The following is a 16,383-nucleotide window of genomic DNA, read 5'->3' as shown; positions in this document are numbered from 1 at the left end:
TTTGGATCGTGACAAAATATCTTTTATTATTTTAATTTTTTTTTAAATACCGATATATTACTGTTGGGCTAATATGTGCCAGTATTTTATTTGTCTGTTAATTGCTAATTTATATTGGGCTATATGTTGCCAATTATATGTAGCAGTTGTATATTTGTGTCAATCCCTCTTTGCACGCGTACATATTAATGTAGATAAAGTAGGGTACTTCTTTGTTTTAATTTATTTATCTTATCTTTTTTTAGCTTTTATATATTTGAAAATTACGCTAAAATTATTATAAATTGCAATAATTAACAACTTAAAATATTTAGAAGACATAAGAAGTCAGTTGACTCTTCAAATTCTATTCGTGTCACATAAATTGGACAGATGAAATAACATGTATTATTTGAAAATGATGTAAAAAGTACTATAAATTCCAATAACTAACAACTTGAAATATTTTTTAAAAAAACCATCTGAAAAAATTTGTTGACTCTTGAAATTATATGTGTCATAAAGATGTAATATGTATTATTTGAAAATTACGTAAAAAGTATTATAAATCATAATGAATAGTAACTTAAAATATTTTAAGATCATATAAGATTTAAAAGACTCTTCAAATTTCATTTGTATCACGTATATTGAGATAGAATGAATAATAGCATACTCTTGTATCTAGTATAAAAGATAAAAGAGAATGTCATAGCTAGAGTGAAATACATGAAATACTCCTCCCATTCATTTTTAAAATATCCATTTTATTAAAAAAAAAAAAAATTTATTTTTACTTGTCCACGTTAGGAGTTTTTGGCTAAAAATATCCTTCAACTATACACCAAACTTAAAGTACATCCTTGTAATATGATAGTGAACAAGGAACATCCTTCGACAATTGAAAATCTAGCAATTTTCACTTCTGTCAAGAACTACTAGAAATCTAACAGAGCATTTTGAAACACATGTGACACCACTATAGTTCCTCCATTTGGAACTAGGTTCTTTTTTTAATCATAGTCAATCTTCTTCCTCCTTAAACTAGTTAACCGGTAGAATCAACATCGATCATCTCTAAATATTAGCACTTCGTCTTTCTAATGACGCCGTTGAGTGCTCATAGTAGTCAAAGAGCAAAAACAAAATGATAGATGGAAAATAAGAGAGTTCGTAAATAGGTATTATAATGCGAATGCAACGAGAAATATGTTAGCAGCATTACTAGATGAAATATGCACAAGATGTTGGATTGACATTTCTGACACTTCTACGATTTATTTTTCCAGAGCATATATACATATACATTAGCATAATAACAATAAGCTGTTAGCTCTTAGCTAAATTTTGATTGCTAAAAATAAAGAACCAAATTGAGATGGGAAAGTATTTCATGTTTTAGTGGAGAATAAAAATAAAGAACCAAACAGAATGTGAAGTACTCAAATCTGCGGAGTTTTAAGTGAATTTCACCCATTCCATTAGATTTTTAACGGTCTTTACCTAATGGATGGAATTTGTTAATGTTTAGATATTTGAAGGATGTTTTTCTGTTAACTATTGATATAAAAAAAATATGCTTTAAGTTTAGAGTATAGTTCAAGAATGTTTTTAGTCAAAAACTCTTCACGTTAGCATATCAAGAAAGGACAATAAATTTTTCCTATTTTGCTTTTTGCATTAATTACTCCTTCCAAATAGTATTTCGTCAAATTTTGACTTGACACACCTATTAATAAAGGGTAAAGGGTCAAATATGTCCCTAAACTATTCGAAAAGGTCTAGATATACTTTCCGTTTAAAGTTTGGCTCACTCATGCCCTCGCCGTCCAACTTTTGGTCTAAATATGCTCTTATGGGCGTTAGTTTGTCTGCTGGACATATCCAACTCATTTTCCATTTCTTTAAATGTCACATGGAATTGTCATGTCATTTTAACTTTACGACATGACATTTATATGAAAATGGAAAGAGATCAATTATGCCCCTAAAAAATTCGCACCCATAAACACCTAATCCGACCCATAAATCAACCCCCCCCCCCTTTAAATAAACTACCCAACCTGTTTTCAATAATTTTGTTTAAATTTTTATTTTTTTGGGTAAATCCCGAAAATTAGAAATTGATTAATAAAAAATAGGAAAAATATTTTTTAAAAAAATATAAAATTAACGCAAAAAATTCACAAATAGTTATTGTAACCTTAAATTCAACAATTTCGACAATTTTTTTTAATTTTTATTTTTTTTCGATAAATCCTGAAAATGAGTAATTGATTAATAAAAAATATGAAAAAATTATAAAATTAACGCCAAAAAATCACAAATAAATATAGTAACCTTAAATTCAAAAATTTCAACAATTTTTTTAATTTTTATTTTTTTTAATAAATTACTCATTTTCGAAATTTGCCGAAAAAAATAAAAATTAAAAAAAAGTGTTGAAATTTTTGAATTTAAGGTTACTATATTTGTTTGTGATTTTTTGGCGTTAATTTTATATTTTTTGTCATGTTTTTCATATTTTTTATTAATCAATTACTCATTTTCGGGATTTACCGAAAAAAATAAAAATTTAAAAAAATTGTTGAAATTGTTGAATTTAAGGTTACAATATTTATTTGTGAATTTTTGGCGTTAATTTTATATTTTTCCTATTTTTTATTAATCAATTACTAATATTCGGGATTTATCGAAAAAAAATAAAAATTTAAACAAAATTGTTGACAACGGGTCGGTTAGTTTATTTAAAAGGGGGGTTGATTTATGGGTCGGATTAGGTGTTTATGGGTTAGAATTTTTTAGGGGCATAATTGATCTCTTTCCATTTTCATATAAATGTCATGTGGTAAAGTCAAAATGACATGACAATTCCATGCGGCATTTAAAGATATGGAAAATGAGTTGGATATGTCCAGCAGGCCAACTAACGTCCATAAGGGCATATTTAGACCAAAAGTTGGACGGCGAGGGCATGAGTGAGCCAAACTGTAAACGGAGGGTATATCTAGACCTTTTTGAATAGGTTAGGGCATATTTGACCCTTTACCCATTAATAAAAGGAAAAATCCTTTTGGCCAGAATGGTAAAATAACATATTTCACACTATTACCTTTTTGAACATTTTTACCCTTTTAACTTTAATACCTTTTAATTTAAAAAAATGAAAAAAAATCAGTTTATTTTAAATTTTAAAAAAAATAAATAAATAAAATAAAAAATAAAAATAAAAAATAAAAAAATAAAAAAAAAATATATATATATATATATACTTTTTAAATTTCTGGTCAAATTTTCTGGTCATTTAGCATTACCCTTAATAAAATAATAATTGGTACAGTAAGTTTCTCATTTTAACCCTATTAATTGATAGGATCTCAAACAGACTTATCACTACACCTTCAAAGACATTAAGTCACTCTTAATAAATTTAGGGTAAAATAGGAAACAGATAATTGTCCTTTCTTGATTTGTCAAAAATGACAATTAAAAGTGAAAATTAAATTAATAAACATTTGACAAGTAAATATAGACGGAGGGAGTATATCTCAAAAATTTATTAAAGAGTATATGTCAATTAATATAGATATCATGATAAAAGATGAACTTTATTTACTATTTTTTGTGAGTATATAATAAAAAAGGATCATATTTAAACTTGTACTCTCACAAATAAGTTATATTTGTCACTCATTATACTTTTTAAACATATTTGTCTTTTTCTTCTAACTTTAGGATCATTTTTGTCTCCTTCTTCACAAAAAAGTCATATTTACACTTTTAGTTCGTTAAATCTCCATGCTTCGCCTTTATTTTTCTATGTGGAGCCCACATGTCACATTTTTTCAATTAAATCTATTAATTCATTTAAACTCTTTTAATCTATCTATCCGATCAATAAAAATTAAAATCCAAATGCTTCATTATTCATGGTGGATATAATTTCACCACTCAAATCTCATTCAAATTAAAATTCAACTTCTATTGTTGCGATAGAATGAAAGAGTTTAAATGAATTACTCTCTCCCTAATTATTTGTTCAATTTTTCTTTTTTCACCTATCTATTTTGACAAATTAAGAAAGGATAAAAAAAAATTACACATTATACTCTCAATTAATTAATTTTGAAAAAGGTTGAACTTCTTGAAAATCGTAAATTTTTAATTTATTCACTTCATAATTAATAGGGATAAAATAATTAATTCACTATGTTAATAATTGTTTTCTTAATAAGTATGTCAATTTAAAAGTGAACAAGTAATTAAAGACAGAAAGTAATAAACTTAACTATTTTTTAAAAAATGTGATATCTTGAGCTCCACATGGAAAAATAAAGTTGGGATAGTTCCGTGGTGCGAGGCTGTTTGGTGGAATCCTCGTCCTTTCTCTTACTCTAAAGACAAGACAAAACAAGTTTCAACTTGCAACACTAATGAAGCCAATTCAAAGTTGGTCTTTTCAAGGGGCCTTTTGACGGATCAAACTTTTCTAAGCCCCTTTCCCTTTCATATTCACCCAATCACTTTGACCCAATTTTCTTGGCACAACTTATTTTATGATGGCGGAATTAGAATTTGAATTTTGTGTTATTTTAAAATGTTTGGAAGATATTTATTTTAATGTGAAAAGTAATGAAAATATGGTTAAACTAGACGTGAATTATTACTTTCATCCTTAAATTATTGATAACTTAAAAATATTTATTTAGTTGACTAACTGAATTTAAATACAATCCTAATTTTACAATATAAGTGAAATACACCCTAAATTTTCATCAAATTTAGGGGTGATACTAACACTTCTCTCGGATTTTGATTAAAAGCCCTATATTCATACAAGAGTTTGAGACAACTTGCTATATTATGTGACACATCAAAAGTGATCATGGTGTATCTAAGTTTAGTTATTCAAGTAAAGAGTGTTTTTAAGGTTATCAATAGTTTGGGAACGAAACTAATAATTTGCATCAAGTTCATGAGTGTTTTGAATACTTCTTTCTTACTCCCTCTATCCCTAGTTACTTGTTCAAATTTACCTATTTTATTTGTCCCTTTTTACTTGTTCATTTTGACAAATCAGGAAAAGACAATTTTTTTAACCTATTATACCCTCAATTAATTACTTCTTGAAAATCTTAAAATTTAATTTATTCACTTCATAATTAATATGGATAAAATGGTCAATTCACTATGTTAATCATTGTTTTCTTAATAGGTGTATCAATCAAAAGAGAACAAATAATTAGGAACAAGAAGAATATTTAATATTAAGAGTTGAATTCTGATTATAATTTTTATACATGTTTAATATATTATTTAATAAAAATACAAATATTTAAATTAAAGTTATTAAATTCAGCCTAACTCGTAATATCTCCCTAGACTCCTTCTCACAATCTTTCTTCTAGTATTATGGATTGAGCGTCTAACGGACGCGAGCGAATTGAGGAAATATGCACTCTCCAAGAATTTGCCACTTGTAATTTGCCATACCTACCTTTCCTCGTCTTTACTTGATATTAGATCCTCCCTTCCGTCCTACTTCTTTGCATTTATATTGGCCGCCACTTTTTACTCTATACTCTTTATATATGCCTTGCCAATCACAACTCTATTTTCATCTCAATTTTTTGTCTTACAACTAATTAATCTTCTTCTATTGTTTTATTTGTTGGAAAAAATGGCAACTAATTTGACGCTCACAAGGTTATTGAAACATGTTGCTGAAAAATTCCCTACCCGCAACGCATTATCTGTTTCGGGAAAATTCATTGTCACGCATGAAAGGCTACAACAACTTATTGAACAAGCCGCGTCCCAACTCGTTGCTGCTGGTATTCAGCCCGGTGATGTGGTCGCTCTCACATTTCCCAATACTATCGAGGTATATTTGCACTGTTAGTATATATAAATTAAATGATGCGCTCTTGTATGTCCTAATTTTATAACATATAACAAATATGTGTTTTTTTTTTTCAGTTTGTGATTATGTTTTTAGCTGTGATTCGAGTTCGAGCCACAGCAGCGCCACTGAATTCAGCGTATATGCCCGAAGAGTTCGAGTTTTATTTATCAGATTCCGAGTCTAAACTGTTGTTAATTGCAAAAGAAGGAAATGAGGCAGCTGAAGCAGCGGCTGCAAAGCTCAATATTCCTCGGATTAAGGTGACTCTGCCCAATTCTGATTCCGATGTGTCTCTCAGCCCGAGTAGTCCACTATCAGATTGTGATTTGGTTTCAGAAATTGTGAATGATCCATCCGATGTTGCACTTTTTCTACATACATCAGGCACCACCAGCAGACCAAAAGGCGTTCCCCTAACACAGCACAATTTAGCATCATCAGTGAACAATATTAAATCGGTTTACAAACTCACTGAATCGGACTCTACAGTGATCGTGTTGCCACTCTTTCATGTTCATGGATTGATTGCAGGTAAATATGACCAAATCAATCAATTAGTACTCGTAATTCATCCAATTCATTTTGACCTTAGCAAATTTTTGAACATTTTATTAATTTGACCGTCTAATTGCAGGATTACTAAGCTCGCTTGGTGCTGGAGGATCCGTAACGCTCCCTGCTTCCGGTAGATTCTCTGCTTCATCTTTCTGGTCTGACATGATCAAGTCCAACGCCACATGGTACACCGCGGTGCCTACCATTCACCAGATCCTATTGGACCGTCATTTCAGCAACCCAGAGTCTTCTTACCCGAGACTCCGGTTCATTAGGAGTTGCAGTGCTGCTCTTGCACCATCCGTATTGGCACGGTTAGAGGAAGCATTTGGTGCGTCTGTTTTAGAGGCATATGCAATGACAGAAGCAACACATTTGATGTGTTCAAATCCATTACCAGAAAATGGTCCACACTTGCCAGGATCAGTAGGGAAGCCAGTGGGACAAGAATTGGGGATATTGAATGAGAATGGTGTGGTACAAGGGGCTGATGAAAAGGGAGAAATTTGCATTAGGGGTCCAAATGTTACAAAAGGGTATAAGAATAATCCTGAGGCTAATAAATCTGCTTTTCAATTTGGTTGGTTTCATACTGGAGATGTGGGATATTTGGACTCTGATGGATATTTGCATTTGGTTGGAAGGATCAAGGAGTTGATCAACCGTGGAGGTATGTCGATTTCAACTTTATAAAGTTCTTGTTAATATTCAATGTGATTTTGATTGTCTATCAAAGTGCTTCTTTTGAATGCATGATGTTAGTATTGATGTGAAGTATGAACATGCTTTTCCTAGTTACATAAGCCACAGAAGTGTCATGTAACTTAATTTTAGCTGATATCTATACCCTTCAACTTTGAGTATATGCTTAAACTTGTATAAACTTGAATAAACAAACATACATGCCAAATGTTGCATCCAATGTGGCAATTCACATCCTATGTAGCATCCCGCCGTCCTACCCTAAGTTGCTTGGACTCGGGTGGCGATGTCCGATATGGGTGTGGATCTAGAGATCGGATCCTCTATGACCTAAATTTTCAGACTTGGGCATACGAGTGCTGGGATTTGGCTAAAAATAGAGTTATAAAACATAAATCATGAGATATTATGTAGAGAACTCGAGGAGAAAATAATGTTAAGAGGAGAATCTTGGAAGGAGATAAAAGGAAAGGTAGTGGCAATAGAAATTTATATATACAAGGTTTTTCGTTTTCATCAATTTCAATTTATATATAAAAGGAAAGTTTTGATTACAGAAATCATTAAATCTATCCTAAAAAATTCCCTTGAATTTGGTCAAAGTATCCAAAATTGGTTGACCAAATCAGGTACGGATCACACACCGACACCCACATCTTGTCGACACGGGTGCGGCATCAAAAGTGAAGAGTTTGAACAACTTAGGTCCTACATGTATTATGTCACATAAAACATGTGTGTCTACTTGTTCAACTTTGTATAAAGGCAAGTTATATGGTAAGTGTCTAAGGCCAACTTTGAGCATCCTATATGCATACTCAAGTTAGATGACACGTTTATGTATTACTCCTTTGGATTTCAAGTTCAAACTCTTTGTACTTTAAGAAAAACTAGTTTCTCCATTTTAATTTGTTTGTCTTGGTTTTTTTTAATCCATTTAAAAAAGAACGTCTCTTTCTTCTTTTAGCAACTCTTTAGTTCTAATTTTTTTACATGATATGTTTAAGACCACTAAATTAAATGGTATTTTGATACATTTGATGGAGTATCTTTAATTTATGATCACAAGATTAAAAATAATTATTTTCTTAAACTTTATGTCAAGTCAAAATAAAATCAAAAAATTAAAACAAAGGGAGTTAAATAGTGGTTTTACAGCTAAGGCTTTCCAAATATATTTTAAAAGTTTTATTCATAAAGATGTATTGGAATGAAATAAACTCAAATAGAAAGGAATAAATACCAAAGATTCATAGATGTAAGGTGGACAAATATAGGCATTAAGACATAGTTAATAAATTGATCTATTTGATAGAAAAAGTTGTTTCCATAGTAAATTTTATTTGAAAATATTTAAAGGTCAATGTCCCAATTGTGCATAAGAAATGAAATGCATTATTGACTTCTCTTTTTAAACTTTTTTTTAAAATTCTGGAGAATATTCTAGTAGGACATTAGAATGGACCGTCTATCTATTAGTAGTATAGTATTTTATTTTATTTTTATTGACTGTTTTTAGGCAAATGTGTGGTTGCCATCAAACTTGGCTTGCATCGCCCTTTTATTATTAGGTAGGATGTAACAGCTTACTTAGAGCCTTTCTCCATCGTAATTTTCATTATTTGCCCAATATTTGGTTTGTGATATCGACATCTCCTCTTTCAACTATTCCATAATGTCTTTTTCCAAAATCTAAACATAGCTTCCGCCAGCCTGCCTTGAAAATTAAGTAGACCCTAAGGTCTCAGCAGAATAATACAAAAATGAAATTAGGAAAATGTTGAAAAGTATAAACTATATTATCATAATTAACTGCGTTCATGTTACATGTCTAAACGCTTGCTTAAACCCTTTCGACCACCTCATGAACAGTTTCTGATCTGCAATTTTCCATCTTACAATTTTCAGGGGAAAAGATATCTCCAATTGAAGTGGATGCAGTCCTTGTTTCTCATCCGGAGATTGCTCAGGCTGTTGCTTTCGGAGTTCCTGATGACAAGTATGGTGAAGAGGTAACAAAATGACCTCAATTTCTGGGGGAAAAGCAAATCACCTATTGAAGAAAACTTCATTTTCTGCCATGCATAATATATAGTCTAATTCAGATACCCTTCATGTTTCACAGATAAACTGTGCTGTCATTCCACGCGAAGGGTCAAAGATAGACGAAGGAGATGTGTTGGGATTTTGCAAGAAAAATTTAGCAGCCTTTAAGGTCCCCAAAAAGGTGTTCATGACTGATTCTCTTCCAAAAACTGCAACTGGAAAAATTCAACGACGACTTGTTGCAGAGCACTTCCTTGCACAGATCTCAACTGCTAAAGTGCCTAAGTTCGGAGCTTGAAAATAATACTATCATCTCTCAAATAATTATTATTATTAACATATGATTGTTGCTGGCAATATTATTTTTTGTAGGCACATTAAAAGTTGTTAAACACTCTTATTTTTACAATGAATTTTTGTTAAGACTTGTACAATTTAAAATGTAAGAAAGCTGTCTATAGCAGACAGTAGTAATAAACTTTACAACATATCCTGCAACTTGAGCTGCTTTCTATAGCTTTTACCTGAGCTTGTTGCAATTTCCAATTTGACCACAAAGATGATTAACACTGGACAGTTATAATCAAAGTAAAAATGGTATGTTGCTCAAGAAATAAAACCATTTACCCATTCTGAAGTATTTCATCTAGAACTAGAATAGGGATCAAAAGAAAGCATCCATTAGATTTCAATATTGCAGGTATATGAAGCATTACCAACTAAAATGCAAAGGAATCAATAATTGTGCCACCAAGGTAGCCAAACAGCACAAAGTTCCAAACCACAAAACAAAAATAGAAAGCTTAACATCACTACTATATAACTGCACTCAAAATTCTCCACAGCCTGAACTCATTAAGATTCTAGTGGTTCATCATCCTCATCTTCATAGTCATAACCTTCCTCTTCAGCTGTTGCATCTTGATATTGCTGGTACTCAGAAACTAAATCGTTCATGTTGCTTTCAGCCTCAGTAAACTCCATCTCATCCATACCTTCTCCAGTGTACCAATGCAAGAAAGCCTTTCTTCGGAACATAGCTGTAAACTGCTCACTGACCCTACGGAACATCTCCTGAATAGAGGTGGAGTTACCAATGAAAGTTGAGGCCATCTTCAGACCAGTAGGAGGGATGTCACAGACTGTTGACTTTACATTGTTAGGGATCCACTCAACAAAATAGGAAGAGTTCTTGTTCTGCACATTAATCATCTGTTCATCGACTTCCTTGGTGCTCATCTTTCCACGGAACATAGCTGAAGCAGTCAAATATCGACCATGACGAGGATCAGCAGCACACATCATATTCTTTGCATCCCACATCTGCTGTGTTAGCTCAGGAACAGTCAATGCTCGATATTGCTGCGACCCACGAGAAGTGAGCGGAGCGAATCCAACCATGAAGAAATGCAACCGAGGGAATGGGATGAGGTTAACAGCAAGCTTGCGGAGATCAGAGTTGAGTTGACCAGGGAAACGGAGACAGCAAGTTACACCACTCATGGTGGCAGAAATCAAATGGTTTAGGTCCCCAACTGAGGCAAACATCATCCATCAGTAAATAAATCAACAAAATCCATTATAGCAAGTATATTAATGATAATGATTCATGTAATAGAACTCATTTTCATGCCCCAATATAGGACTGAGTGTGATTTCCAAACCAACTAAAGGGCAAAAAAGGACAAGCACTATTACGTAGTGATAATAAAACACAATCATACACAATCAAAAAGTTTTTGGACATGATATTGACTGTAAAGAAATGCAAATATTCTAAAATAAGTAGTTGAATCAACTGAACAGTAATACATATAAAAATTCCAACACATAAATAAAAGAATGTCACCTCATCCTCCCTCAGCTTATTGCAATTTAATTAGTTTAAGTCAAGAATAGATGATAAAACTAACACAACATGAAAATTTAACACACAACTATCAGGATGCATTTAGTAAGAAAAAAACAGCTAACTGAGAAGAGGTGCAACTTACAGCTCGGAGTAGTAAGTTTGAGAGTTCGGAAGCAAATGTCATAAAGAGCTTCATTATCCAACACCATACACTCATCTGCATTCTCAACAAGCTGGTGAACAGAAAGAGTAGCATTATAGGGCTCAACAACTGTGTCTGAAACTTTGGGGGAAGGGAACACAGAGAAAGTAAGCATCATTCTATCTGGGTACTCCTCCCTGATCTTAGATATAAGGAGTGTTCCCATTCCTGATCCAGTTCCACCTCCTAAAGAGTGAGCAACCTGGAAACCTGAAACCAAAACAAAATCCATATTCATTTGCTTAACATATCAGATTACTAACAAGTTGAAAAGGTATTTTACATTGAGCTCAAAATGCTTTCACAAGATGTAAGAAAAAGGTAGCCAGCCCAATCTTTTACTCATTTAGAGGGTACCAGAACAAATCAAATTTAGATCATGGACTCTCATTCAAGCAGGGTCTGAGTTGCTAAACTTCAAATTGCATTCATGTACTTTGTTATGGACCAAAAATAAGAGATAAACCAAGCAAAGAGATTTCAAGCAATTGCAGCAACCATGATCATATAGCCATTAGGAGAAACAATATTCAACCTGAATACATTGTTAAGTACCATATAACTCAATTATTTTCAATAAACTAGCATATTTGCCAAATAGACACAAATTTTCTTTGCTGAATGAAAGTTGTTTTAGTAAAAAATTGAACTAAAACACATTGTCCTTCATACGCGCAAACAAAGAACCCTAAGTTCACATCAAAGCGCTCATTCAAAGAGATACTGTATCTCTAAACTCCAAGAAAATGCACTCCTGAAGCACAATAAACAATCTATTTCAAATTACTAGAGATAAATATACATAATAACAAAACACCACCAGAATGAAAGTGTTCTGTGACATTTCACTCAATTGTTCACTATAAGCAGCGGATTGATTTAGTAAAATCGAATTCAAACGCGATGACTTTAATAAACACTAATCCTACCAGAAATTTAAGAAATCAAAGAGGACACATAAAACATAACGACTGAAACATGTATAAAAAAAACTAAACAGTGAAATTGTTAGATCAAGGGAATTGACTCTACTAGACTTGCGTAGACTTGTCAAGTACCTTGTAAACAGTCACAATTCTCAGCCTCCTTCCTCACAACATCAAGCACCGAGTCGATAAGCTCCGCTCCCTCAGTATAATGTCCCTTCGCCCAGTTGTTACCAGCACCTGACTGGCCAAAAACGAAGTTATCAGGCCTGAAAATCTGACCATAAGGTCCAGATCTGACACTATCCATAGTTCCCGGCTCCAAATCCATGAGGACGGCGCGTGGAACAAACCTTCCACAGCTTGCTTCATTGTAGTACACGTTCAGTCGCTCCAATTGAAGATCACTGTCTCCTTGATACCTTCCGCTGGAATCAATGCCGTGCTCGGCACAGATAACTTCCCAGAACTTAGCTCCGATTTGGTTTCCACATTGACCTCCTTGAATGTGCAAAATCTCACGCATTCTTGCTGATGAACTTTGGAGTGACTTTTTGTAGGAGAGAGAGTATAGGGTTTAACTGGTGAAGAGAGAATTTGATTTTTGGGGAAATGCCACACAGAAGAGGGAGAGTATATATATTGGAGAGTCGCGAGTAAACGGAGCTTCTTCGCCGTTAACTGTAACCATGTCAGAAATTTTTTGTTTTAGGGGATATTATATCATATTTTATTTTAGTCTATTTTAAAAAAGAATAATCTTCTTTTTTTTTTTTTGCAGTATTTCAATTTCACCTTTTTATCGTGATATTTTTAACATCACAAAATTAAAATATATTTTAATATATTGAATATAACTTTAATTTAAAACCTTGAATATTTTTTTTACTTAATTTCGTGTCTAAGAGTATTTGTTTAAAAATAAAGAAGCTGGGATATCAGAATCATGGCGCTTGTATAGGTGTTGTATGTACGCAGTAATTTATAACGTGAAAGATGGCATGTGATTAGGAAATATGTCATATACTTTTAAATAAAAATCTATTTTTCCATAGTACGCAGATATTTAGGGATCGAAACAAATACTACTACCTTATAGAGATTATTATTATTTTATATTTAGTTTAAGGGTTGATTTTTCATATCATAGTAGTTGTAGTAACTTTAGCTTGCGTTGTTATGCTTTCAATAATTTTGTCTTCATTTTTTACTCTCGTTATTTTTTTCTTCAAGATTATATTGTATTATTTTAATTGAATCAAAGATCTATCGAAATCACTCTTCAATATAAAATAAGATTTGGGTACACATGACATTATTCTTATGCATAATGGCTTTGAGAATTGTCATTTTATATTAGGGGTATTGTGAGTGACGGCGTTTGACGTAACCATGTGGACTGTGGAGAGGGTGGCCTACATATATAGATCCCAAACTTGGTTTTCACTCTTAACAACTGGAAAATGAAAAGGACTTTTGTCAGAACAATCCCCATGTTGCTTGTTGCAATGCCAACTCTCATAGAGAGATGACAAGGAGTAATCAACTAGGGCCCATTCATCACCAACATGGGTTGTGGTATATTGGTGTGAGTGATTCACCCTTAATTAGAGGTCTCGAGTTCGAACCCTGGCTATGGAGAAAATTTTATTGGGAGTTCCACCCCCAAATGGGCCCTACAGAGCGCGATTTGAATTTAGTCGAAGCTCCAATGTGGACTCCAAACACCGGGTGAAAAACCAAAAAAAAGGCTCATCCATCATTAAACATTTGTCATGAAGCAAACAATTCTCTCTCCTAATTTGGTAACCCCTTATTTAAGCAATAAATTAAATTATTTTCTCTCATTTGCATAATTTTTTTTTCATACCCGATTAAATTTAGATTTATGTGAGAAGCCTTATATGAAAAGATAAAGTGTTTTTTAATAAAAACGATAATGTATTCAGGAGATTTGAACTCCAAACTTCTGGCTAATAATAATTCTTATGCATATTATATACACAACAAAACCACTCCACGCTTCCTTTTTATTACACACCTTATCCTCCAAATATGAGTGCGTAAAATATCAGGGCAGACTCTATGGTAGGTCAGTATGTCTCCCAAAATTTATCAAGAACAAATTAAGTGTTATAAACAGTATGACATTTTGTTATATGTTCTCTTTGTGTAAAAAAAAAAATCTAGTTTGATTTAGCAGGGAGTTTTAAAAAAAAATTGTGGTCCTAAATTAAAATTATGTCACGTGAATAACTGAATTTTTTTTTTGTAAACAGGCTTAAAAGAAAAATAAATCATTCTTTTTTAATAGGAGGGGGAGGAGTATTGATTTATTCTCTTCTAATCTTTTTCAGAAATCAAAAAACATTATTTGTACTCTCTTTCTTCAAAAAATTCCTTTTTGTATATATATAATAATTTTTTATATTGTTACAACTGTTTACTTGGTTGGTTTTATGATTAGTTAGTTGTTAGTTACTTTCCAAAAAGTCATGTGTTTCAAAAAATTAACTCATTATCAATTTATCTTTATAGTTGATTGGTTACCAATCAAACTATTAGTTTATCGCTTATCCAATATTTTTCAATAGATAATTAGAAAATAGTTTATGAGACAACTTTAATTTCTACATAACTTCTTGGAGGAAGAATTCATGTACTACTTAAAGAAACATTTCGTCAATAAAATGTTATGTAGAGGTGGTTAATGGTTATATTATTTTAAACTTTTGGATAATGATGATTTGCATAATTACTTAATATAGTATTAAAGCTAGCTTGTCGAGTTCACTAGTTAGAGTCCCACCATCACCTATCAATAAAACGTCTCCATGTTCTTAATCAATGAAGATCGAAGGCACATATAAATATAAATTAGAAACCTAATAAATTTTCCACTTTTTAATAGTTTATTAAGAGTCACTTGGTCGGAGGTATTAGAAAATAATCATATATATAATTTGATAGTTTTTATCCTTCGTTTGGTTTGCATTTTCGTTTTCAATATAACTTAAAATACTTTGGTTGGTGAACAGATTACACAAATATTATAATGTCATGTTTATAAATGGAAATTATATAATGACGAGATTATTTAGTAAATATAATTTTATTTTTCATAAATGTTTGGTTCAGTGGATTACATAGGATATAGGCTGGTATAATATAAAATATATGTCTGATTTTATACACGGAATAAGGTGAGATATGAAAAATTATTTTCAATTTCAACCTTGATTTTTTCCTCTAAGATTTTGGGAGAGAATTGGAGAAAGTCATATTTATCATTTTGATGTTTTATCCCAAGTTTATTATATAACATTGATTCTTGTATAAACATAATAATACCACAATTGTGGTCTAACAATCCCGAGATTGCTACTTTAGAAACCAAAAGTTTAACCAAATATGAAATAAAATAATCTTACATTTTATTTCTGATTTTTTTTAATCTCACAAACCAATTAATCCATTAATTTTTAGTAACTTGTACATTAATCTACGTATTATTTTATATAATAATGGATAAAGTATGGATGAATTGATCTTTATAGAATAATTCATATATAATTGTATACTACTTCTTCTGTTTCTATTTACGCGTCACCGTAAAAATTTTGAGAGTCAATTCAATTTTTTTAATCGAAATTTTCATTATATTCTTTTTAAATTGTTAATTATTGTGATTTATAAAAATAAAAATTTATATAGTTTTTAAATATATAAATTTTACTTCAAAAAATCTTAAAATTTATATGTTTAAATTTCAATTGTGTCACGTAAATTAGGAGTGAAAATTATTTTTTCATTAATGATCCACGAATAAAACGACCCTTGAGATCATAAAGGGACATTTCATATACATCATTTTAATTATTTTCTTGTAGTAGCTGCCTCCTTTTATATATACTTGATGATTACCTACAATTGTCTTCCTATTTTATTTGCTCCTATTGCATTGTCCTATCAATAATGCTTAGATGTTGACATCTTATCTCCACAAAATTGATTAAATCACGAACCGTGTGTTTTTCCCATATGTGGTGAGAATATTGATTGCCCATATTTAGTCTGTTCTAAAAGAGGTTGAAATTGTCTACTAGTGTTTTTAGGTTGGAATTTGGTGATTTGTAAAGTTGATATTAATTAACTTACTTTCCTCGTATATTGTTTTTAGTTAAGGCCATCAAGTTTTGTACTTCAAATTGCAATG

The 16,383-nt window shown here is 31.5% G+C and overlaps 2 protein-coding genes across 2 annotated transcripts; one reads left to right on the top strand and one right to left on the bottom strand.

The window, feature by feature from the left end:
- The first annotated feature begins 5,321 nt into the window (after positions 1–5,321).
- Positions 5,322–9,612, top strand: LOC125874605 (probable CoA ligase CCL9). Its single transcript, XM_049555521.1, has 5 exons — positions 5,322–5,863; positions 5,959–6,415; positions 6,519–7,109; positions 9,050–9,153; positions 9,267–9,612. Exons 1-5 carry the CDS (start codon positions 5,660–5,662, stop codon positions 9,483–9,485), a joined length of 1,575 nt encoding a protein of 524 aa, XP_049411478.1. The 5' UTR covers positions 5,322–5,659; the 3' UTR covers positions 9,486–9,612.
- Positions 9,613–9,909: 297 nt separating this feature from the next.
- LOC125874607 (tubulin beta-1 chain-like) lies at positions 9,910–12,786 on the bottom strand. The gene is made up of 3 exons (XM_049555522.1): positions 12,300–12,786; positions 11,182–11,451; positions 9,910–10,722 (listed from the first exon to the last, which is right to left on the bottom strand). Exons 1-3 carry the CDS (start codon positions 12,691–12,693, stop codon positions 10,043–10,045), a joined length of 1,344 nt encoding a protein of 447 aa, XP_049411479.1. The 5' UTR covers positions 12,694–12,786; the 3' UTR covers positions 9,910–10,042.
- Positions 12,787–16,383: the final 3,597 nt, after the last annotated feature.

The sequence above is a fragment of the Solanum stenotomum genome, chromosome 8, assembly GCF_019186545.1.
Source record: "Solanum stenotomum isolate F172 chromosome 8, ASM1918654v1, whole genome shotgun sequence".
In the NCBI taxonomy this organism is placed as follows: Eukaryota; Viridiplantae; Streptophyta; class Magnoliopsida; order Solanales; family Solanaceae; genus Solanum; species Solanum stenotomum.
Note: the sequence above shows the minus strand (reverse complement) of the source record. Positions and strands in the feature narration are given on the sequence as shown.

What these genes read in the sequence shown, in the direction of transcription:
- LOC125874605 (XM_049555521.1), top strand. Translation starts at nt 5,660, where the DNA reads ATGGCAACTAATTTGACGCTCACAAGGTTATTGAAACATGTTGCTGAA. An exon ending in TGTTCATGGATTGATTGCAG is followed by an intron (nt 6,416 to 6,518) that starts GTAAATATGACC and finishes GTCTAATTGCAG; the next exon opens with GATTACTAAGCTCGCTTGGT. An exon ending in ATGACAAGTATGGTGAAGAG is followed by an intron (nt 9,154 to 9,266) that starts GTAACAAAATGA and finishes CATGTTTCACAG; the next exon opens with ATAAACTGTGCTGTCATTCC.
- LOC125874607 (XM_049555522.1), bottom strand. Translation starts at nt 12,693, where the DNA reads ATGCGTGAGATTTTGCACATTCAAGGAGGTCAATGTGGAAACCAAATC. An exon ending in GAATTGTGACTGTTTACAAG is followed by an intron (nt 11,452 to 12,299) that starts GTACTTGACAAG and finishes TTTTGGTTTCAG; the next exon opens with GTTTCCAGGTTGCTCACTCT. An exon ending in CAAACTTACTACTCCGAGCT is followed by an intron (nt 10,723 to 11,181) that starts GTAAGTTGCACC and finishes TGTTTGCCTCAG; the next exon opens with TTGGGGACCTAAACCATTTG.